Source organism: Phycomyces blakesleeanus (assembly GCF_001638985.1).
Source record: "Phycomyces blakesleeanus NRRL 1555(-) unplaced genomic scaffold PHYBLscaffold_6, whole genome shotgun sequence".
Classification (NCBI taxonomy): Eukaryota; Fungi; Mucoromycota; class Mucoromycetes; order Mucorales; family Phycomycetaceae; genus Phycomyces; species Phycomyces blakesleeanus.
In genome coordinates, this window is record NW_017265139.1 from 974,713 (window position 1) to 997,434 (window position 22,722).

At 38.2% G+C, this 22,722-nt stretch overlaps 11 protein-coding genes across 11 annotated transcripts; 9 read left to right on the forward strand and 2 right to left on the reverse strand.

Annotated features, from left to right (window-relative positions):
* Window positions 1-1,949: 1,949 nt before the first annotated feature.
* On the forward strand, window positions 1,950-4,624 carry PHYBLDRAFT_59582 (hypothetical protein; the record flags this gene model as incomplete). Its single annotated transcript, XM_018440524.1, has 6 exons — window positions 1,950-2,174; window positions 2,557-2,634; window positions 3,315-3,465; window positions 3,568-4,074; window positions 4,205-4,327; window positions 4,401-4,624. 6 exons carry the CDS (start codon window positions 1,950-1,952, stop codon window positions 4,622-4,624), a joined length of 1,308 nt encoding a protein of 435 aa, XP_018294088.1.
* Window positions 4,625-5,740: 1,116 nt separating this feature from the next.
* On the forward strand, window positions 5,741-6,577 carry PHYBLDRAFT_166025 (hypothetical protein; the record flags this gene model as incomplete). The annotated part of the gene is made up of 3 exons (XM_018435354.1): window positions 5,741-5,978; window positions 6,058-6,210; window positions 6,507-6,577. 3 exons carry the CDS (start codon window positions 5,741-5,743, stop codon window positions 6,575-6,577), a joined length of 462 nt encoding a protein of 153 aa, XP_018294089.1.
* A 275-nt stretch (window positions 6,578-6,852) lies between these two features.
* On the forward strand, window positions 6,853-7,498 carry PHYBLDRAFT_59584 (hypothetical protein; the record flags this gene model as incomplete). Its single annotated transcript, XM_018440525.1, has 2 exons — window positions 6,853-7,232; window positions 7,297-7,498. 2 exons carry the CDS (start codon window positions 6,853-6,855, stop codon window positions 7,496-7,498), a joined length of 582 nt encoding a protein of 193 aa, XP_018294090.1.
* Window positions 7,499-8,830: 1,332 nt separating this feature from the next.
* On the forward strand, window positions 8,831-9,609 carry PHYBLDRAFT_166027 (hypothetical protein; the record flags this gene model as incomplete). The annotated part of the gene is made up of 2 exons (XM_018435355.1): window positions 8,831-8,867; window positions 9,104-9,609. 2 exons carry the CDS (start codon window positions 8,831-8,833, stop codon window positions 9,607-9,609), a joined length of 543 nt encoding a protein of 180 aa, XP_018294091.1.
* A 188-nt stretch (window positions 9,610-9,797) lies between these two features.
* PHYBLDRAFT_143037 (hypothetical protein) lies at window positions 9,798-10,211 on the forward strand (the record flags this gene model as incomplete). Its single annotated transcript, XM_018430920.1, has 1 exon — window positions 9,798-10,211. One exon carries the CDS (start codon window positions 9,798-9,800, stop codon window positions 10,209-10,211), a length of 414 nt encoding a protein of 137 aa, XP_018294092.1.
* A 277-nt stretch (window positions 10,212-10,488) lies between these two features.
* PHYBLDRAFT_143038 (hypothetical protein) lies at window positions 10,489-11,899 on the forward strand (the record flags this gene model as incomplete). Its single annotated transcript, XM_018430921.1, has 4 exons — window positions 10,489-10,606; window positions 10,715-10,898; window positions 11,027-11,237; window positions 11,348-11,899. 4 exons carry the CDS (start codon window positions 10,489-10,491, stop codon window positions 11,897-11,899), a joined length of 1,065 nt encoding a protein of 354 aa, XP_018294093.1.
* Window positions 11,900-11,928: 29 nt separating this feature from the next.
* On the reverse strand, window positions 11,929-16,983 carry PHYBLDRAFT_186111 (hypothetical protein). The gene is made up of 8 exons (XM_018439194.1): window positions 16,851-16,983; window positions 16,723-16,754; window positions 16,581-16,660; window positions 16,326-16,504; window positions 16,142-16,259; window positions 15,873-16,030; window positions 13,673-15,804; window positions 11,929-13,592 (listed from the first exon to the last, which is right to left on the reverse strand). Exons 1-8 carry the CDS (start codon window positions 16,974-16,976, stop codon window positions 12,107-12,109), a joined length of 4,311 nt encoding a protein of 1,436 aa, XP_018294094.1. The 5' UTR covers window positions 16,977-16,983; the 3' UTR covers window positions 11,929-12,106.
* Window positions 16,984-17,055: 72 nt separating this feature from the next.
* On the forward strand, window positions 17,056-17,922 carry PHYBLDRAFT_143040 (hypothetical protein; the record flags this gene model as incomplete). Its single annotated transcript, XM_018430922.1, has 2 exons — window positions 17,056-17,309; window positions 17,844-17,922. 2 exons carry the CDS (start codon window positions 17,056-17,058, stop codon window positions 17,920-17,922), a joined length of 333 nt encoding a protein of 110 aa, XP_018294095.1.
* Window positions 17,923-18,062: 140 nt separating this feature from the next.
* PHYBLDRAFT_143041 (hypothetical protein) lies at window positions 18,063-19,217 on the forward strand (the record flags this gene model as incomplete). The annotated part of the gene is made up of 1 exon (XM_018430923.1): window positions 18,063-19,217. One exon carries the CDS (start codon window positions 18,063-18,065, stop codon window positions 19,215-19,217), a length of 1,155 nt encoding a protein of 384 aa, XP_018294096.1.
* A 705-nt stretch (window positions 19,218-19,922) lies between these two features.
* PHYBLDRAFT_123367 (hypothetical protein) lies at window positions 19,923-20,835 on the forward strand (the record flags this gene model as incomplete). Its single annotated transcript, XM_018428922.1, has 3 exons — window positions 19,923-19,952; window positions 20,014-20,186; window positions 20,256-20,835. 3 exons carry the CDS (start codon window positions 19,923-19,925, stop codon window positions 20,656-20,658), a joined length of 606 nt encoding a protein of 201 aa, XP_018294097.1. The 3' UTR covers window positions 20,659-20,835.
* Window positions 20,836-20,924: 89 nt separating this feature from the next.
* PHYBLDRAFT_154878 (hypothetical protein) lies at window positions 20,925-22,557 on the reverse strand (the record flags this gene model as incomplete). The annotated part of the gene is made up of 7 exons (XM_018433361.1): window positions 20,925-21,112; window positions 21,220-21,301; window positions 21,388-21,642; window positions 21,745-21,879; window positions 21,980-22,197; window positions 22,309-22,436; window positions 22,538-22,557. 7 exons carry the CDS (start codon window positions 22,555-22,557, stop codon window positions 20,925-20,927), a joined length of 1,026 nt encoding a protein of 341 aa, XP_018294098.1.
* Window positions 22,558-22,722: the final 165 nt, after the last annotated feature.

Sequence of the window (22,722 nt, forward strand, 5' to 3'; positions counted from 1 at the left end):
TTAGTATTTCATCATCCAACGTTATTTTTGCTATTGAAAATAATAATAAAAAAGGATAATAGGGTTATGTTTGTTGTATTCTATGAAATCTACTCAAGCACCCGTTATTATTATTTGACCTTTAAATCGTTTTACTTATACGTACATGCATGCGTATATGTATCGATGTGCAGTAGAGTCCTGTGGATCTTAACAACAAATAATAACACTTGCGCCAATTGATAATTTATATGCACCCTGATTTTCGATATAATTGACAGTAAAACGTACGCGTCTAGTTTTTTGTCTTTGCCTTAATTTTTTTTTGTGTCTCAACTTTTGTGGTATTTTGAATAGTATTCTTATTATTCTTATAGTAAAATACTAATTAACAGCTGTAGAAAAAAAAAGTATAAACCTTTCTTGTATTTCTTAAAGAGCTCAGGTTTGGAACCAGTTTTTATTTTATGGTATTCTGAGTATTAATAACTAAGATTATATCCAATTAAAAGTTGGCGGTAAGTTAAATCGGTGTTTTGGTTATATATTTATTTTGATTTTGTGCTTGCGTCATCTTTTATTTATTTTATATATAAAATAAATAATAAATCAAAAGGCGTCTTTTTAGTGGCTAAGACCAAGCGTGTTCGTACCGGGCATAGGCTTAGGATGTATAAATAAGAAAGAAATCCATAAAACTGTAGTAAGAAAGAATAAAAAGGAAAGGGTGATTGAGACACCGCTTAAGGAAGAGGGCAACTAATGTATGCATAAAAAAAAGTCTCCGACACATTACTTTGATATTGCACGAAAGGAGCATGTCGAGGTAACTTTTTGTGTGCAGATCCTCTGGAATGACCAGACAAGAGACAGAGAAACTGGTCCCACCTTCCTTGGTACAAACTAACTAAATAAATAAGCAGCAACAGCAGCAGCCACAACTGAAAAGTTTTTATTTATTTTTTATTTGTCTATTTGAATTCTAGATAAAGCCAACATAAACCAACGAGAAGATTTTTGATACGATTATAGAGTAGAAGAATATATATATATAAAAGTGTGTGTGTGTGTAAATAGAATATTCAAGTAACTTTATAAGCTATAGCTTAGTCGTCATCTTGGTCGCATTATTCATTCCAATTAGCTTCTTTCTCTCTTGTCTATTTTGTGCCCTAAATTTGTATCTTTTGATAAAAAACAAATTCATCGACTCATTCTAATTCTTATTTTATTAATTTATACTTTTGCATTACTTTATCTTACTGTTTTAGACATAATAATTATATATATATAACCAATAAAGAAAGAAAGAAAAAAGAACCTTTGTGATTCTCTCCTGTTAGAAATTACCATCAATTTATACTCATTATCCTTCAAGAAAGAAAGAAATTAAAAGTACAGTATTAGAATTCAGTGTTTAGTAAAGGGCTACAAGATTGGTTGCCAAGGTAACGAAAATATTAATCATAATCATAATAAAATAAAGTATATATATACATAAAAAAAAAATCAAACATTATTGTGGCCAGTGATATTTCTCCTTTGTGTTATAATGTTACACACAAATATGGTTTACACGTGACTAGCTTTTATTTATATTCCGCTATTTTTCTGCGTCACCCTAAAATGTCACATTTTTTTTTTCTTTTTTTTTTCTTTCAACAGCTATAAAAAGGCGATTTTGATTTCTTGCTGAATTGAATCAACCACATCCATTCACAGAATTTATTCCATATTTTCTCTCTCCCTCACTTTCTATTCTTCTTCTTCTTCTTCTTCTTACTTACTTATACACATACCTTTAAGTACCAATTATCTGGTCAATTCTCACTACCACTGCCAAAAAGACGCCAGATAATATTTTACTTATATACTTCTTAGTTATAATTATAATAGTTACATATATTACGTATAAATTTTCAGAAGTAAAAAAAAAAAAAAAATAAGAAAAGCAAACATAAAAAATCACCATGGAAAAAACATCACCAACAGACACACTTGCCTATCTGACAGAAGAATTTGCCCAACCAGGATGGCACGCAGAAACCGTGGCACGTGAGCTGTCCATCGACTTGTTGACCACATTTTGTCAACAATACTCAGAGTACGACAAACCCACCAAGCTCGGTATTCTTTTGTCCCTTGTCCATATCCCCAAGGCAAACATGATGTCCTTCCAACATGGTATCAAAAAGGTGAGCATATTTACTTTTATTTTTATTTTTATTATCAAATATAATATATTTGAATATTATTATTACTATCATTATTATATTTGTATATTACTGTATTTTGTACATATATATATATATATATATATATAAACATATACATATACATATACATATATTTTATTATTTTACCCTTGAAATGGTTATCATTTCGTTGTCCAATGTCAAATCAATTCGAGAGTAAGACAGGCACAGGCACAGGCACAAACACAGGCACAGGCACACACATATATTTAGAGAGAGAGATATAAAGGGGTAGGGGTAAGGGAAAGGAAAATAAGGGTGAGACTTTTGTGCATCTACAACCAATGGCGTCACATATTTTATATGTTTTGGTAAATGGAAGAGCTGTGAATGTATAATGGGTCTTGAGTGGAGAAGAAACAACGAAGATAAAGTTGTAGCAGTCAACGGATATGTCGATGTAAAAGAAAGAGGGAAAAAATCAAAATGCTGTCCGGTACATTTGCTTTTTTTTTGTTCTTGTTTCTGCATTCTCTTTCTGTCCACCAGAATCAAGTCGGTCGAATCCCTTTAAAGAAAGAATACCAAAGAAAAAAACGAAGAACAACACGAAGAAGAAGAAGAAGAATAACCAGATCGACCAACAGACCGACCAACAGACATTTTATTGGCTTCAATTGTTTGAACACTAGACACAGAATTACATTCATGTCCTTCCCTCATTTTTCCTTTCTCTTATACAATCTCTTACACACAAAGAAGTTTTTTGCTGTTCTGTTAAAATTGAGTATTTTTTTGATTTTAATGCAGAACGGCATTTGTCTGTCTTTTACGTGTGTTTGTCGCTCTCTCTCTCTCTCTCTGTGTGTGCGTGTGCGTGTGCGTGTGCGTGTGCGTGTGCGTGTGCGTATGTGTTTGGGTGTGTGTGGTGTACGGGTTATATATGTATATATAACCATTCAATAAAGGTGATTGAAGAAAGGGTTGTGCCACTTACTTTTGACTTGTTACTTCAATGATGCTTTTCTTTTTCTTAAATATATATGTATATATGGGTGTTACTTTACCTTAGACATCGTCCTTCTACCACCCCCAAAAAAAACAAAATTCACTTAAACATGATATTGTGTACCATGATAGATTCTCTCGCTCGGACAAGAAGATAAAGATGAATGGATTCGCCTGACAAGCATGATGCTCCAGTCCTATGTCTCTACACAGCAATTCAAATTATCCAACATCAAGTGGCCATCCTCGACCCTTTCTCTACTCAAGACTGTTGGAAAAACAAGTAAGTCAATCCTATTCTTTTTTTATCAATAGTATTCTTAGTATCTTTTATAAGGAAATTAAACTAAACTATCTTCATATCACTCTTTATAAAATCACCAAGTCGAAAGCACTGGATTTGGCTTCCATCCAACCGAACTTGCCCTTCTCCAACCCTCTGCCAGAACTACACGCGCTCATGTGTCGGAAAGCTATCAGTCAATGAAACCAACCACAAAACAACACTTTGTCCTCGATACTTCCTCGCCTTCGATCGTCTCCTCAATCCAGAGAATGCAACGCTTTGAGAAGTTAATCAGAAACGAAGACCAGATGAAACGTGCGGCAGGCTTGGGCAATGATTCCGTCCAAAGAAAGAAGTCTCTTGTCCCACCAACCCCTCCTCACCCTGCACAGCGCGTACCTGTTGTTGGGCGTCGGCCAGAACCTGCTGCTGCTGCTGCTTTGGCTACAGGACCAAACAGACCTCATCAACCTGCACGACCACATCCCAGACCAGCCATGGGTGGTGCTAGCTCAGCCCTTTTTATCAGCCGTCGTTCCTCTGTACCTGCTAAACCCAATACCGGGAACACATTATATGCACCCAAGAAACCAACTGCTGGTCAAAGTAAGCCTACAGACACATACATAAAAATTCAACGATACCCTTTTTTTTTTGTTCAATCACTTGTCCTCGGTTTGGACATTAATCTTTATTTTTTCCCTTACTATTATTAACCTTCTTTACTCTATTTTAGATGCTCAAGAAAACAGCACCCCTCGAGGATTGCAACGTACTCAACGTACTCAACTCATTAACTTTGACACAGCAACTGATCTTATGGAAAGCAATAGCAAAGCAGTCGATCAAGCACAGCAAGGTAATTGTCTGTTTATCTGGTTTGTTTAATGGGATAATTATTAACAAAAACCTCTTTACTTTCTATTACGTAGAGGCAAAACTGGAAATTCAACGCAAGAAAGAAAGAGCTCTCGAACAACGTCGAATGGCATCTGAAAGAGAAAGACTCGGCCGAAAGAGAGTGTGCAAAAGTCCTGAAGAAGAAACACCAAAGCGCACCCGTACATCTAATCATCCAAGCCCTACCGAACCCGCACAAGAAGAACCTTGTAGGTTCAAGGGCACCGAACGTCGTCTTGACTCAACCGTCTTTTAATCGCATGGCAAAAAAAAAGTAACTTTTTCATTAATTGACAAGACTCAAGACAACTTAGCCATCAAAGTATCAAGGTAAATAAACGACAAAAAGTGATAAGGACAAAAGAAAATATTCTTCTAAACTTTGCTGGTGCTCTTTAATGACAATCATAATTTCAAATTGTTAGGTCAACTATCCAAAACTCTCAAGTGTAACCCCTCCTTTCTTCCTCATCTCCAGCCATGTATGATCTCCGTTATTTCCATATCTTACTTCCCTTTGATCTTCTCTATTTTGGGCCCTTGCCTATTTTCTTTGAAAATCAATTTATTTCATCTTTATTTCTTTAGCATCTGTTAATATTCTTCTTCTTCTTCTTCTTCTTCTTCTTCTTATTTTCTTCCTTGTATGTCGTTTTTATTTTTTATTTTTTATTTTTTTTTTGCTTTCTTCATGTAAATGCTTATTCACAGGTCATCTTGAACTTAATGTGAACATCACCAAGTCTGCAAACCGTACTTTATTCTTTTTTTGTACACCTTTTCTTCCACAAGATCTATTTTACAAATGAATGAATGAATTAATGAATGAAAAAGAGTAAAAGGGATAAAGAAAAGGGGGGCATGTGCATTGACATTCTTCTTTAGTTCTAACGCCAACATGTATACAAATTGAGAAGCTTATTCAATACGAATACCCGGAAGATTTTTCAAAAATAATGAATTTTGATTAAATTAAATTAAATTAAATAAGATAATTAATTAATTAATTTATTAGTAAAATTAATTAGTTAGCTTTAGATACATATATTACTTCTTTAACCCAAAGAATCAACTTTATATGTATAGTTTACATTTCTGACCACAGTAATTGATTTTTCTTATTAAATGAATAAAAAGCGGGAAAGATAAGCTTAAAATCTTTTGAAAAATAACTATAGGTTTATACTTATCTTCTTATTGGCTATGCTTATTCTTTATTTGGAAGCTCAATCCTTTTCCTGTGCTTCCACTTTTCAATTTACCAGATGTTTGAAAACTCCACCCACTTTTTAGAAATATTTCAACCACTCAGTAAAGCAATCCCAAAGGTTCTTTATTCAAGCATTTAGGGATCACATTGATCGAGTGTTAGATGAAGTTACGTATATGCTCAACAGGAAAATCTTCACTGCCTCCAATTATCCTTGAAAGTGTTCCTGTATCTTTCAATTTCTCTCTTCTAATTCGATCATTCAGGTCTTTCCAAACACCAATCTTACAGGGACAACGTTTCTATCTAGCCGAACTAATTAATTGTGATTACCTGTCTGGGTCCTGGTGTCTTTCTCTAATACTTCAGGACAAAATGGTGTGTCCTGAAAAAAAACACGGTACATTCAATTAGCAGCCTTAAGTTTAGACTTGACAATAAATAAATAATAATTATTCCCAAATACAATATATCAATAGCCAGCTATCCAGATGATTATGAGTTGTTGTCGTTAAAGTGTGACGCAATATTTCTCGATATTTTACTATATATTAGCCTTCTTACGCGTATCATGTCTTTATCTTTCTTTCACCTATTGTATCCATGTTTCCAGTGTTTAAAATTGTCAACTTGTAAGTAATCTCCATCTACTTTTTTTTTGCAAAGCACAAATGAAAATCTTGATGAATATTTTATACCCTGGCTGTTATTAATTATTATAATAAGAATGGACTTTTAAGTACCATATAGAGTTATTTCATGCTGGCAAAAAGGTCACTATTTGTGATCCGGTAGAATAAAAATGTCGTTCTTCATCAGGAAACGCCCCCCCCCCCCCCCTAAAACTAGTGTACATAGAATGTGAGAGTAAGAACCTTAATACCTTTACTCAAGACAACACTGTGATCTAAACAATGTAATATATTAGATATCAAGATACCTGACCCAAACATTCGTCGATATAACAAGAAACAGTTAGTACTATTCAAATGTCTTTAATGTCAATCAGCTTTTAACATTTCTTAAGTATTAAATCCATATAAAAAACTCAGAGAAACATATTCGTATCTTCATATGACATATTTTGCTTCAATTGATTAATTAAACCAATTCTTAGGTAGACTTTACTAAGCAATATGCTTGTCTTTGGTGTAATGTTTACAAGAAAGATTTAGATGAACTAGGCAAGCATTTACGTTAAGCTTATTATACTCATGAAATACCACTAATTTAAAATATTTTATTCAGTGCCTTCCAAACACCCAGTCTTTTCCATGATTTTAGATCTGCAAGATAAAAAATATTTGAAGAAAGGTGTGTCTACAGAAGCAGAGATCGAGGAGATGAAGATAAAGAACCCTATTCAAATCATCAGCCCTATACCAAAAGAACTTGCGACTTATATAAATGCATCCAATCTTACAAATGTTAAAGATCTGCGAGCTGAGCTCTTGAAAGCGCAGGATTGGGAAATTAACTGTAGTATTGATAAGGATCATGGTTTGGATCGGGCCAAGAACACCACCCATTCCTTTGTAAGATTGTATGAATCAGGAAATCTGAAAACTGCTCATAAGAAAGAATGGCATAATGGGTGTGAGTGGTCATTGATTAATAATATATTCGATGATCTTGAAAATTTACAAGTTGCGAGGTAAGTCTAAAATAATAATAAAGTTACGTACAAAAATTGTATTGAATTGCATTATATATTAAAGTGTGGAAATCTCTAGTGCAGCAACAATTAAGCGGAAAAAATTCAACAGAGTGATTGGTGCGAAAGACAAAATAGCTCGATTCAGCGTAGGGCACAAGTACGATTTAATTATACGGGAAAATAACGTGCAACATGAACATGCTTACGAGTATTGTGTCAGTAAAACCGCAATTCAGTATCAGAATACCAAGAAACTTGAATAAAAGGTGTTAAAGCTGCCCAAGACCATGAAAGACATGCTTGGTGAGCTTATAATATACAACAAAAACTACTATACCAGCCGTACTGTGTTTGGAATATATTATGCTATACTATACTTGACTCTTTTAGCTGCTGATAGGCCATCAACGTATAGTACCAGAATTACTCGCTTAAAAGATTGACATATTGCTAGTGATGTAGCTTTTTTTTGAAGTATCATCTTGCTCTTGTTGGTACTGATAAGCAGGTTAAGCAACATATTATTACAAGCAACAGTAGTAATTTGTTGAAGAGCTGTCTATACTAAAATACGGATATTGTCATGGCTGCCACATCCACTTCAGAGGAATATGTAAGTAAGAAGCGTAAGGCTGATAATTGAATACAAAAAGCTATTGAGATCCATTTTCCGTTCAAGTGTTTACAAATCATCTTCGAAGCACATCTTCAGATTTTTCTATATCATCAAATAGTCTTGTTACTTCAAATGTCCCCAAATATTACTATTAGAATATATTTGGTCTTTAATATCCGTTTATAAGAAAACCTGTGTCAAAGTTGACATGTCCGAATAAAAGATGGCCTTGTTAATCTTTACAAAATGTTTGTATTTTATTTCATAGAAGAACAATCGGGCAATACAATATGCTAATGAGTCATGGGACTTTTTCTTACTTGAGATTCAACTGATCATCGATTATACAATCTAATCCTGATCTATTTCTATATATTGACTATGCATTCTACACAAGTTTCCTTCAAAGCATAGTAGTAATAAATCGTATTATATGTAAAGCTATATAAGCGTTGAATACTTACACTGACCTCTGTTCTCAATCTAGATCATGTATCGAAAATAACTGACATGTACATAAGTCTAAATGCATATAACAAAAGTAACATACAACACTTTGTTAATGCTTCTCCTATGTTATTAAATAAAAGTGTAACAAATGAACGTACTTTGTCGATCTTGGGTTTCTCAGAACTTCATCATTAGTGAATGAAGTAGTCATTTGGGCTCCAAGCAACTAGCTAAATAGACTCACAAAATTGACCAACTGGGATTCTAAATACCTTTTGCTTAAAATAAATCTACTATCCTATTACTTTCTTGAATATAATATTAATCTCCAATGCTATAGGAGCTATTGCCAAAAATAAGCATAGAAGGGGGGAGGGGTCTAGTTTTATTAATGTACGACAAAATAAGATAATATAGAGCGGGCGGGTAGCACTACTTGCTACCCCCCATCGAGCACAAATAATAAACAGACAGTGTAATATATAAGGAGTGGAAAGTGTTCAGTTATAGAATTTTAAAGAGAAGATATATGCGGTTCAGACAAGTAGATTCACCTTACCACAAAAGTAAGCTGATTTTTCTAAATCGCCCTACTTTTTAGAAATAACTAGACTACTTGTCTTATTTTATTCTTGTATTCATTGTGCTTTGAGGTGGATTTCTTTTATGAAGGTAGCAGAGGCGGGATTGTAGATGATTCTGGTAACGAAGCGGCTGTTTTTGTTGTAGATTCGTCCTTTCGATTAGCTGATTTGACGAATTTAAACAAGTTCATCAAGAATGAAATAAAAAGTCATCATAGAAAACGAAGAGCCAAAAGACACGGATATGCAGGAAGCAACCGTCAAGAAGGAAAGAAGCTCAACTTATAACATTTACACAAACGAAGATCGACTACGATTTTTATTTTCCCTGCATGAAAAGTTGATGAACCCCACTGAGACAACTAAACTTGCCAACGTTAATCCTGAAACTACGAGAAAGTGGAAGAGAGAGAGCGCAAAAAAGACCCTGAGAAGAAGATACCCTTTAAAGAAAACAAATCGTACATCAAATAGAGCGCCAAGTCAGCTAAATGAGAGCTACAAAATGTACTTTTTCAACTTTTTCGATGAAAATCCCTCAGTGGTTATCCAGGATGTAGTCAGAATTTTGACCAAAGGCTTTGAAGATTTGAAAATAAAAAAGAGTAGGATTACTGAATTCATGAAAGAGGATTGTAATCTAAGTAAAAAAGTTGTCTCCCGCCATCCCAAGGACAGAAATAATCAAACGACCCTTGAGGCTCGCACAAACTCGATTGAATAATGGAAAAGCAAAGGCTTGCATTTCAGGAAGGATTGTGTTTTCCTTGATGAAGCAGGATTCAATATAAATATGCGTCGTTCAAGAAGTTGGGCATAGCTTGGTAAATCAGCAATTAAACAAATTTTGCGAATGGTGTATCACGTATAGATATTGGTGCAGTTTTAGCTTTTGGTGTTGTGAATGTAAGTATGAGAGAGCTGGGAAATGTCAAGAAAAAAAGAGCTGTTGGTACTAGAAAGAGAAAGACACTCAAAGATTATGCTGCTGCTATACCAAAAAGAACTACAGCTGACAATTTTGTGCAACTCATCAAGGATAGTTTAGACATTATGGATGAATTTCCCAACATGAAAGGATTGCATATGGCTATGTATAACGCTCTGGTCCATTCCCATGATGTCGTTGACCCTTTCATTTTAGAAAGGGGTTATATACCAGTACACCTCCCTCCATATTCGCCTGAACTCAATCCTATTAATTTTTTTTGGAAAGACCTGAATGATCGAATTAGAAGAGAGAAATTGAAAGATACAGGAACACTTTCAAGGATAATTGGAGGCAATGAAGATTTTCCTGTTGAGCATATACATACCTTCATCTAGCACTCGATCAATGTGATCCTTAAATGCTTAAATAAAGAACCTTTGTGATTACTTTACTGAGTGGTTGAAATATTTCTAAAAAGTGGGCAATTTAGAGTCAAACACGAGACCAAATTCGTCTCATTTTTTTTTGGGCAATTTAACCTTACACAAATGCTCAAAGGATTTCAAAAAAGTGGGTGGAGTTTTCAAACATCTGGTAAATTGAAAAGTGGAAGTACAGTCCCTTAATATATTTATAAATATAATATAATATATATGTATATTATTTCTTATCATGACAACTAGTCCAATCTATGCATCCATTGGCAGCTTGATTATAGATGACATAATCTACGAAGATGGATCAAAGGAAACAAATGTTCTTGGTGGAGCTGGTGTATTCGCTGTATATGGTTTCTATCAAATTTTAATCTTAACATTAACATCGATAATTCAGCATTCATTATATTACATTACAATCCTAACAACACCTTCTATCCTCCTTATTTCCCTCCCTTTAGGAATGAGATGTTGGCATAGTCCACCTGATTCTAAAAAGATAGCCTATGCTGTTCAGAGGGGGCACGATCACCCTGCTAATATTGATAAGCAACTTGACGAATTAAATCTATCTCTTGTGTCATATACTCACAAAGACAAGTGCACTACGCGTGGCCTAAATACATTTGGTGCAAATGATCATCGGTAAGATATATACGTTTTCAATACTCACAGTTTTACATATATAAAAGTAGGGGGGTGGGAATGACATTTAATAAATAAATAAATAAATAAATAAAAACCAAAAAACCAAAAAAAAAAATCATATGTAGAGATTTTGAATACATACATCCAATCATTCGCTCAACCCCAGGAGATTTCCCTCTAGAGTGGATAAAATCTATTCGAATTTTGCACATCATTGCTTCAACTGAGCGGGCACTAGAGATCACGGATGAGTGGCGTAAAAGAGAGGAGAGTTTACAAAAGTCTATTCCCACCCAATTCCTCTGGGAACCATTGCCCTGGGCGTGTCTTCCAAAGGTAGATTTATAACATAAATTCATTTATATATATAATATGTGTGTGTAAAAAAGAATGGTCTCCTGTAAATAATAGCGCCAACAAAATAATCTTAATTTTGAAATTATCAGGATCTACCAGGAATTAAGAATGCTGCTCAGAGAGTGGCTATACTGACTCCGAATCATGAAGAAGCTGCTGGGATGCTCGGTTTGGATCTACATGAAATGCTAAAGAAAAATGATATCAAATCTGTCGTAGAAGACATTGCTCATCAACTGTACGAAGCTATGCGGTGTTCTAGAAAACAATCAGAACTCGTACTGGTTGTCAGAGCTAGTAAATATGGAACCGTCTCTCTTTCGGACAAGCATCCCTTGACCTGGACACCTGCTTACTGGGACTACCGTAATCCCTCTGATTCTTCTCATGTTCGGGATGTAACAGGAGCCGGGAATGGGTTTTGCGGAGGCTATGCTGTTGGGTGGGTCGATACAGATGGAGATCTGGTAAAAGCAAGTCTCTATGGAACAGTTTCTGCTAGTTATATGGTTGAACAAGTGGGTGTGCCTTTACATCGTACTATTGGTGAAAAAGAGCAGTGGAATGAGGGACCAACCCCTCAAGAAAGACTTTCTCTCCTTGAAAAGCGGGCACATGAATATAATAAAACAAAACAATAGAGAGATCTCAACTGTAACAAAAATGAATAGCTTATATTGAAATCAAAGTATATTTATATTTATATATATATGTATTGTATGTATGTTGGTTTGTTTTATTTAATGATGAATGGAAAGAGAGAGAGAGAAAGATATCATGCTCTTTTTTTTGTTAGAAAGCATAAAGGGGAAAAAAGGAAGAAAAGTAATGTAATTTAATGTACAACTTTAAGAACATTTCTCTGAGTTTTGGTTATCGATATTGTCAGTTTCAAAAGGAAGTACACTGACAATGGCCTTGCGAAGATAAGCTGAAGTGCTCTCAGTGCCCTCAATAGGCAAATCATAAAACAATCTACGGACAAGATCCTTGTGCTCTTCATAATCGAATCCTTTACTAAACAGTTTGCTCTTCTCAAACTGGGCCTTATTGCTCTCCACCCACTTGTACCAAAAGATCTCTCTGGCCTTCTTCATTATCACAGGAATATCCATAACTGTGTCTGCAGTCCGTGTCTTGGGGTTGGATGTCTGGAAGCGGTAGATGAGTGCCAATACTTCGACTGCAATCTGTCTTTCAGCAGGGTCGGTAAACCAACCCAGGAATCCTTCTACGGCCAGAGCAAAGTTGTACTCTTCGGGTGTCATCTCTAGAACAGTGGGGTCTCTGGGCAAACAGTGACTGAAGATCTGGATACCGCGCGAACGGTCGAGTACTTTCCAGGTCTGAGGGAAGAAGTGAGCTGGAACACGGTTGAGAGCACCGTCGTTTTTGCGACGACGCAACCAGCGCCCACTCGCGTTAGGGAAGAAGCTAATGATGTTATCTTGAGTTACTTCTTGGTCTCTCTCAGGCTTTTCATCCAATTTTACGCTGAGCTCAATAGTATCAGTAGGACCTTCGTGGGCAGCCTTGTGGGCTTCGGTGATCTTTTCAACCGGACCTCCCTTCTCACCAATAAACACATACGAATCGCGGTACTTTACATCCCGGATACGCTTGCTTCCCAGATTCTCTAGTGCCTTGATTGCATCCGATGTCAGGTGCTCCGAGAAATCATCGCGAGAAGCAATAACAACAATCATGCCCGGCTTCAACCAGCCAATAAACTTGGCAAATGCGTCACTTTCTTCGCTCGAGATGTGAGTGTCAAAGGAAGCATGTTCAAGAATGATCTTCTGTGGTCTGTCAATGGCCCATACATGGATACCACGGGAATTTGCAAACATGGTGTTGCCATTGATCTCCACTCGAGCAAAGTTGCCAGCCATATAGCCACCAGACTGGGCACGGATAATGAGCTGAGTACGGTCGGCGTGGCCGTCAGAGGGGGGAGGGAGGATAGGAATAAAGGATTGGTGCTCGCTACCAAGGCTGGAACGGCGCCAGTGATCAGTGAAGCGCGAAAGCATCAAGAATCCTCCGGGCTTGTCGCGAATCATTATACTGCTACCACTGTCACAAAGAGTGGGACCTGAAAGGATGGTGCCAAGAAGGGACTGGAGCTCGTATGGAGAGAGCTGCATCAAGTGTTCGATTGCTTCTTCTTCATCGCAGTTATTCATTCGGCTGATCTCTTCACGCAGAGCGATAATAATGTAATGGGTACGGAGACGAAGAATACCATCAAACATGTAAGGTGTGGTGCGAACAAAACTACCGAGATAAATGATGATTTCCTGGACTACTGGACCTTCACGTACATCATCACTACTATATTATACAAAGTAAATCAAAAGAAACCCAATTAATAACATTCCTTTTTTCTTCTTTCTTGCTGTGTCCATACATACCATTGTTCGACAAACATCTTTGCGAGTGTCTCGGGACCCACAGGAGTAGTAATCAAAATTTCTTTGTGTCCGGATCCAATACTGATTTGTTTTTGTCTGATTACTAAATCAGTGATATTGATTGTTAGAGCTGGTACAATCTTGTGCAAGAGACCAGTGGCCTGACGCGCAATAGACCAATACTGGAGTCTGACAGCCTTGAGGTAGACTTCTTCCAAGAGCTCCTTGAGACTAGCCTGTAATTCACTGATGTAGCTATCCAAATGATCACAAGAAGCCATGTATTGGAGTAAATCGATCTGATCGTAAAGATTAACGGATGATGCCAAACTGGCTACGGCTTGGCCAAACTGAGAACGGTCGCCAAGCGTCAATGAAAGCATCTCTGTGGTCGTGGGAGACACATCGGTGGAAAGTGGAGACTGGCTACGTTCATGAATTTCCTCCTGGCCTCCGAGGTGAACAGTTCCTCCGGTTTCAGGAAGCTTTGACAATACTGCTCCATCTGCAACTGCACCCTTGCGCGTGGCTGACAAAAGAGGGCTGTCTTCGTGATCTTTGAGTCTGAACTTTGGTTCGCTTGAGTTGAGGTTCGAAAGAGCAGTGGCAATGTCCTGGAAATAGCCTTCGTCGTGTAACTTGTCCAAGGGAGTGCCCAGTGACTTTCCTTGGAAGGCGGTGTTGCGTCGCTTGGGAGTTTTGTTGCCGGGCGTAAAGCCACCAGGTGTGCTGGCCTGTGTCTTGCTCTCGTTGTAGCCCAACTTGCGGTGGGAGGATGAGCCATAATGGGCCGACTTGTTAACCAACAGAATACTTTCCCAGTCCAACTCAGGCTTGTCAATCAAAAAGTCTAGTGACTCGATATTGGAAGTGTTGATTGTCTCTGAAAGACGCGAGAGACGTACACGCGTACCATTGCAGTCACCGGAGCGTAGGTTCATAAAGAAATTCAAAAGATTCTTTCGCGAAGAGTCAAATCCACTACCTCCAGGCGTAGCCATGCTACTTGATTGCAGGTTGCCGAGCATAGCCTCAGATAATACAACGACAATAGTGGGACGGCCTGCATACAACCAATTGTCGCTACAGAACGCAAGCTCATTCTCAAAGGCTGAAATCAAGAAGTCGGGGTCGGAGTTGAGGTAGAAAGTCTCGCTGTCCATAAAATGAGGGGTAAAGACATAGATGTGGCCTTCAATGCGGTACAGTCGTGAGGTACCAAGCACACCAACCGGACGCTTGGGTCTACCAGTCAATCCTAGCTTGGAGTTCTGTCCAAGTGCGTGGTATACGTCGGCAAGAGCCTTTGGTGGCAATACAGTGATACTGGACGAGATTTGGTCAACGGACTGGGTTTCGAGACCATACATGGCCAACTTGTTCTGCAACTCTGGACTCTCAGACAATAGTACGATCTGTGTGATTGTCTCACGCTTCTGGGCATTGATATTGAATCGACGACCGAGAGGATCCATTTCAGAGGGCGACAAAAGGTTTTCATAAATAAGACTACCCAACAAGTAGAGCGAAAGAGCCCACACAAGAGGGGTATTGTCATTGGGGAGCCGCTTCTGGGAGTGAGGATTGGCTTTTTCGGCTTCGATCAACTCGCATGGTACATAGTACAATTCTGGCAAAAGGGGAATGTGCAACTTTCCGGTGTCTCCATCGGCGCACGGTTCTCTATCCTCATTGAATATTTTGTTGTTGGGATCCCAGTGGGCGGAATCGATGATGGTCGGCTCAAGCTTCTTACGGTACTCTTCAACCTGTTCCATGTCCCCAGTGAAAAGACCGTCAAGAACCATGTAGGTAAAGAATAGTGGCCACTCTGACTCGATGTCTTCAAAAGCCTTAAGTTCGTTGTCGTTGTAGTGGAGACGGGATGTGTCTTCTACCACAGTTTGATGACCGTCCCGCAAAAATCTCTTCCATCCATACTTTCCCTCCAGCTTCATCTTTGCATCTTCTCTGGTACGCTTGACGAGCTCTGGGTCTGTACAAGCGAATGCGGGGAAACCAATTACCGATAAAACGGAGCCATCGATTTCCTTGGAGTTAGACTCTCTTGGCAGAACACTCTGGAGTGTTGTTGCATTTCGGGTAAGTTCATCCGGCAACACATAAATTGTCTAACACAAAATAAACAGTGAGTAATATTATTTAAAAAAATAAATAAAGACAAAATGTGATTCTTTACCGAGGAAGGCCCGCCTCTAGCTCCGAAAAGATTCACACCATTGATTGCACGCAAAGCAGCCACGGCCATGCCGATAGAAGAGGTGTTTAACTCAGGCTGTCCGTGGTTACTTTTGTTACCTCGCTCCCAGATACCAAAGTCAGGTGTTCGATAGGCACCTGCATTTTGTAAACAAACATAAGAAGGATTAGAAGGGGGTTTATTGTTACTCGGGTTACAGATTCCTAAATCCAATATATATATATATATAGTAAGAAAAAAAAACTTACGTTCGATGTAGAATACAAGGTTCTGAACAAAGTCTACTTCATCTTGAGTAAAGATAATGTTCAAACCACCAGTAGTCATGTCTGCCATAGCAAGTACAAAGATACTAGTAGCATCGATCTTTTGTTTGTTTCAAAAAAGATATTAACGGATTTGCTTATTACTCGTTCAAAATATGTACTCTACCTGAAGATGTCCCCATTCGTTATCCTTGACAACAGTTGCACCTGTCTCTGTCTTGTACTTTGCATGCAGGGAATCGAGCTTATCTTGAGTCTTTTTGAATTTTTCGACCTTGTCTGCTTGACGCATCATTGAGAATAAAAGACCGCGCATAAGCTTGACGACACTATGTTCAAGCTCGACTAGTGTCCAATGGTAGTAATAGAACAGAGCATTAGAAGGGTCTTATTTTCAATTGTCTTAAATCAAATGTCTTACATGTTCTTCCACTGCTGTCATCTAATCGTCGATAAGCCAATGCGAGACCATAGACACAGTAGATAGAATACACATTATCACTTTTATAAATCAAAAGGTGAGTTTTTCTGTCTTTAATATAAAATTGCTTGATAATACTCACCGAACCCAAGCATCCGTGTAATCACCGTGATTCTATTATCATAAAAGAAAACCGCGTCAGCACACGTTTATTTTCTATTTTGTCAGAAATTGACTATTTTTATTAATATTATTATTTGCTATACTTACGGTGATTGCAACTGACGCAGGGATCAAACCACTGGCAGCGCTCTGTTTGGACAAGACAGTGGCATTGATAACCTGATAATAGTAATCCAGTCTTTCGAGACTGTGTTTGCGGTTGAAGTGGGCCATCGGTGAGTAAAGAGAGAGAGCAAGGAACGAGTTGAAAGCAGGCGAGTAAGAAAGAAAAGGGGAAGGATGTTTGTTTGATATGACGTCGAGCTTAACGCACGATTGGTATGTTGAGAAATGCGGTGCAGGTTGTGTGACTAATTGGCTTTTCCCGCCGGGAAAGAAAGGAAGAGATCTGGTCTTGGAAAACTTTGTTACAGAGACAAAGTCAAGTGTGGCGTTTTTGTGGTTGTACTTCTTTGGGATTTTTGTACCTGTTATCTGTGACGATGATCATAGTGACGAAACTAGTTTAGTCCGCTCCAACAAGCATAAAGACAATGGTAGCGCCAAGTATGAATGATGGAATCTAACTAAAACCGCCCTGTGGGTTCTGTTTGGAAACATATTCTTTTCTATCACACTGTTTCCGTACGATCCCACTAACCGCTTTCTACTTCTACTTCTACTTCTCCTTCTTCTTAGTAAATGACCACTAAATGTCCGGAGGTTTATCTTTTCATCTTTTTAGATTTTTAAGTTTTTATTAATTTATCTTATTCCTTCACTATAATGTAATGTATTGTCATTGCGTACGACAGAAACAATAGACAGGAATACAAGTTTTTGTATTTCATATTTATAATGGCTTTATACAATTTGTACAAAATTTACAAAAGCTGCCTGTATTTTTGTGGTTGGCTAGTCTGGAGTAAAAAAAAATAGTAATTAAACAACAAACCCCTCTCATGTACAGATTATATTTAAGAATTAAATGGTGCTTTATTTATTGTCATGGATACCAGGCTAAAATAGAATGGAATATAAAAAAATGATAAGAATAATAATAAAAAAAATGAAATTAAAATTCGTTTTTCTGAATACAAGCTTTCCCTCATCTGTCAAGAATAAGGCCACCTTTTCACCCCCTCTGTCCCCTACCCCCGCTCCCGCTCCCGCTCCTTAGTTTTCAGGTTTCAACCATAGGGATGGAACAGGCACGTACTGTCATGCAGATCTCGGGAAATCCAAGCCACAAGAAATCTTAGCCGTGTTTACTCTCAGCTTACAACCACATTCAAAGAAAGATACTCCAATACTTGCACCATGTCAGATACCGAACAGCCTGTGGTGGATCAGGAAACCCCTGAAAAGGGAAAGCATCAACGCCAGCGCAAAACAGACACCAAGAAGAAGCCGGTATCAAAGAAAAAAGAAAAGGCTCAGCAGAGAGAACACGAGCGACTCAAGGCAGCTACAGCGACATTCAACAGATTCTATGAAAATGAGTTTGGACCTGAGCGCTGGCCCGTATTACTCGAGGCAATGAAGAAACCTGTACGTCATTGCATGATGATGAACAAGTATGCACATCCCGAGGATGTACTTGCAAAACTTACGCCCTTGAAAGATGATCTCAGAAGTCTTGATTTCTTGTCAATTCCCTGTTATGCTTCTACCCTCCCACGATTCCCTCATCCATCCAAGGATCGTGCCAATATTACCGATTGCTACATTCTCGATGCTGGATCAGTGCTGGCCACCGAGGCATTGGACATTCAACCCCACGATCGTGTACTTGATCTGTGTGCTGCCCCGGGTGGAAAGTCACTCGCCATTCTCCAACGCTTGTCTGATTACGGAAACCTGACAGTAAATGAGATTTCACCCGATCGTCGTCGCCGTCTTCGCCAAGTTATGGATAATTATGTGCCACCCAAGGTTGCCCAAGAACATGTGAATGTGTTGGGTAAAGATGGAACCAGATTTTACCATGATCCAGAACAGTATGACAAGGTACTTCTTGACGCACCTTGTTCATCCGAACGCCATCTTTTACATGACGAAAAAGAGTTTGAGCAGTGGACACCTAAACGTACCATACAAAATGCCAAACGACAATTGTCATTACTCAAAGCCGCCTCTTATTCGGTCAATGTGGGTGGATATGTTGTTTATGGAACATGCTCAATCAGCTCTGCCGAGAATGACAAGGTTGTTGATCGTATGGTGCGAAAAGGAAAGGTACCTATGGAAGTAGTACATATGAGCTGGCCCATGGGAGAAAAGACAGAGAATGGCTGGATCATTTTGCCTGACAGATCTGATGGTTGGGGACCTCTTTATTTCTCTCTTCTGAGAAGAACAGGTGTTTCTAAGGAAGGAGAATGGAACGATGATGAAGAAGAGGATGACGAAGAAGAGGAAGAGGAAGTAGAGGAGAAGAAGCCAAAGAAAAAAAGTTCAAAGAGTAAAAAATAAAAAAATAAAATAAAAAAATAAAAAATAGCCATTATATTATATTCAAAACAATCTACATATGCGTCTTTCTAGCTATCGTGTTATTATGTGATAAAAACTCTTATTATTCCAACCAAGAGGGTGAAACTGTTTACTGCAAGAATATTATCCACTTTCCTTTATGATTAATATGTCTATCTCTGTGTCCCCAACTTAGATCTTTGACTTTGACCTTATCTATCAGGTAAAACAATAAGCGTCTGGCCCGCATTTGTTTTTTCTTCTTTTCTTCTTCATGTTTTCTGCAATACCCCCCATCTTCTCCCTTTCTTACTTTCTGTACACCCCTTTGGATTTGTTTTTTTTTTTATAAAAAAAAAAGCTAAAACCAAGTTATCCCAATCGTATTTTGAAATATAAAGTTTTATCGAAGACATCTTAGTTGACAATAACCTCCTTGCAAATAATAGTTGCGTTATTTTAACAATGCTAAGCATGTTATTGGCCGATATACTTGCATTTGACAGTTTGAAGGCGTAAAAATCTCCCTCTGATTTTTCCTTTATTTCCGCAATCAAAGTCCAATTTTAGGCTTGTGTGACTTGTATTATCCAGAACGTTCGCGCTCCTTCCATGCTTTTTCGTGCCCTTTTTATACCCCCCCCCCCCCCTCCCCCCGATTCTCGCACTCTTCTTCCCTATTTTAACAAAAAATAAAATAAAACCATGTTCGGGTGTATTGCCGCTGGGCGCCTTGTATGTATCACTTCTTTTATACTTATAATTGTATCAAGCCAAGGCTAACTATATCCTCTAGGTCCAAACCAATCTTCAGCAAGTCGACGTCAACAAATACGTTTTCGAACTCTCGGATGCTCACACAATCAATCATATCGTCGTATTTCTTCTTGGCTCAATACCATTTGAAGCGGGCTATGCAGCTACTGTCCATCTTCAATGGCCAAATACAGACTGGCAGTTACTGGGCATGTAAGTCAAGATAAACTAAAGCACAACTTGTAAATATATACAATATACTCACTTCCATCCTGTATATAGGTTATCAAACGATAAACCGAGCGCAATATTCCGTATCAGAAAGAACGATCTTTCTTTGAACCAGCCACCATCATCTGCTACGCTTGGAATTTCCATCGAGCCTATAGAAGTGGTTCAGCAACAGGTGGCCAATCTCACTCTCCAGCCTCGACAACAACAACTTGTAAGACCTGGGGCCAACCTTACCCAGGCCGGTACACTTTCACAGCGCATTTTAGAAAATCTCTACAACTACGTAACATCATTTGCGGTCCAAGAGGTTCCGTTTCAACCAGGTGGAATGGTAGTGGGTCAAGTGGTGGAACAAGGCTTTATTCCATTGAAGGTCTTTCAGACATGGTTTGAGAACCTTGGTCGCAAATTAACCAATAACCCAGATTATCTGTCTGACAAAAATGTATAAATTATATCACCACAAGTCAAGTCAAGACGAAACAAACTGTATATACTTATACTTATACTTATACACGCACACGCACACACACACACACACACACACACACGTACACGCACACGCACACGCACATTTATATATATATATATTTATATTATCATAATTATTTATTAAAGAAAGAAAGAAAGAAAAAAGGGGAAAAGGGGAAAAGGGAAGAACAATATCCGTAAATTTTAAATTGACTGAAGATGGGTCCTTTCGAGAGATCTGATATTTTAGTCAGAACGGGAATGAGATAACTCAACAGCAAATCCAACAGCGACCTTTGAGAACTCCTTCATGTGGTCAAAGGAAAGCTTGTCGATGGTATCACCAGTGGTGTGGATATAGTGGTTAGAGTCATCAAATGCGGTTTCAATTTGGAAAGCAGAAGGGAAACCAATCTTGCGCCAGGAAGCATGATCTTAAAGAAGAAAATAAATGAAACACAATGAACTTTGCTTCTTTTTTTTTGTTGTTTTGTTTCATTGTACTATATATATATATATATCTTGTACAATAAATGCTTACCACTGCAAGCATATCCGCATTCGGTAAGAACGTAAGGAATATCAGCATACTCGTCCACAGTAGCCTTGAGGAAGTCAGTGAGCTATATATATATAAAAGTATATTTAGTAAATAACATCAATTTGAGCCAATATGAGGCCATTCTCACACATCTTATTAAACACCAACCTTCTCGTCCACATGGTCAGTGACAATGCCAATAACTTCTCCGTTGGCACCAATGTAGCCAGTCATATCAGTCTGGAGCATACCAACTACGCGCTTGCCATCTTTTTCATAAGCGCGCGATACATCCTGACTTCCCAAAAGGCCAGCTTCTTCAGCACTGTACCAATGGAACTCGACTGGTCTCTCGGGCTTGAAACCATTCTGGGACAAGCTGCGGAAAGCCTCAAAGATAGAAGTGCTACCACTGCCATCGTCCTTTTTAAAATAAATATACAAGTAATAAAATAAAATACATGAGCATATTGTAACTTGGTATATCTTGTACAGAGAATGTTAGTTAAACGATGTCTGCCTTACATCAGCACCGGGGGAACGGCCAAAGGATGGGAGCCACATGTTGACTGAGTCTTGATGAGCACCAACAATGACTAATTCATCCTTAAGGTCTTCATTGCTGCCTTCAAAACGAGCAATGATAGAGAATTGATCCCACTATGGAATAAAACGCCGTATTTAGTATTTAGTTATCTTTTTTACTGACAACATCTCCTCTCCTCCTCCTCCCTCTCCCCGCTCCAGATGTGTGGGTTACCTTGTGCTTAAACTCCTTCACAGTCACATGACTAGCGCCGGCTGAAACTTCCTTCAGTTGACTGAGCAACCAACGGCACGACTCTGCACCAGTCTTTGACTTATAGTAACGAGTATTAAAGCTAGTGAACTTTTGCAAGAACTCCTTCATAGGTGCAACAGTCAGATTGCCAATATACGGAGCAGCTTCGTCCGAGTACCTGGTGATTTCAGGAATGTCTGAGTGCAAAAAAGGACAATAGATAAGATATGTGCTACTTTGTATACTTTGTATGATGTGATGAATTTTTTTTGGTACAAGCATCGAATTAAAAACAAAAGGCTACTAACATGGTTGCCAGTTATCAAGGGAGCTAACTAGGGCTTCAGGGTAGTCAGTGATGTCCATATAACGGACACCTGCTCGGAGCAACGCTTCCTTATCGGATTCTGTCATCCAGCGAGCAGGAGTATCATCTCTGTTGACAAAGATATCATCTCATAAAAGTCAGATTATATTTCTTGAATGTTAAATACATTCACACAAAAAAAAAGACAAGTCGCTTAGCAATGTATGTACCCGTATTGTACAAGACGCATCTCAGGTTGTTCACCACTGGAGAACAGTCTAAGCTGGTCCCCGTTGGCGATCGGGCCTGCTTGAACGAGTACACTGCATGCAGCGAGAGACAAGAGAATATTGCTGAGAGAACGCATGGATATTTAGGGTGGCTGATAAGGATATGATTTGGTTTATGGTAGAGA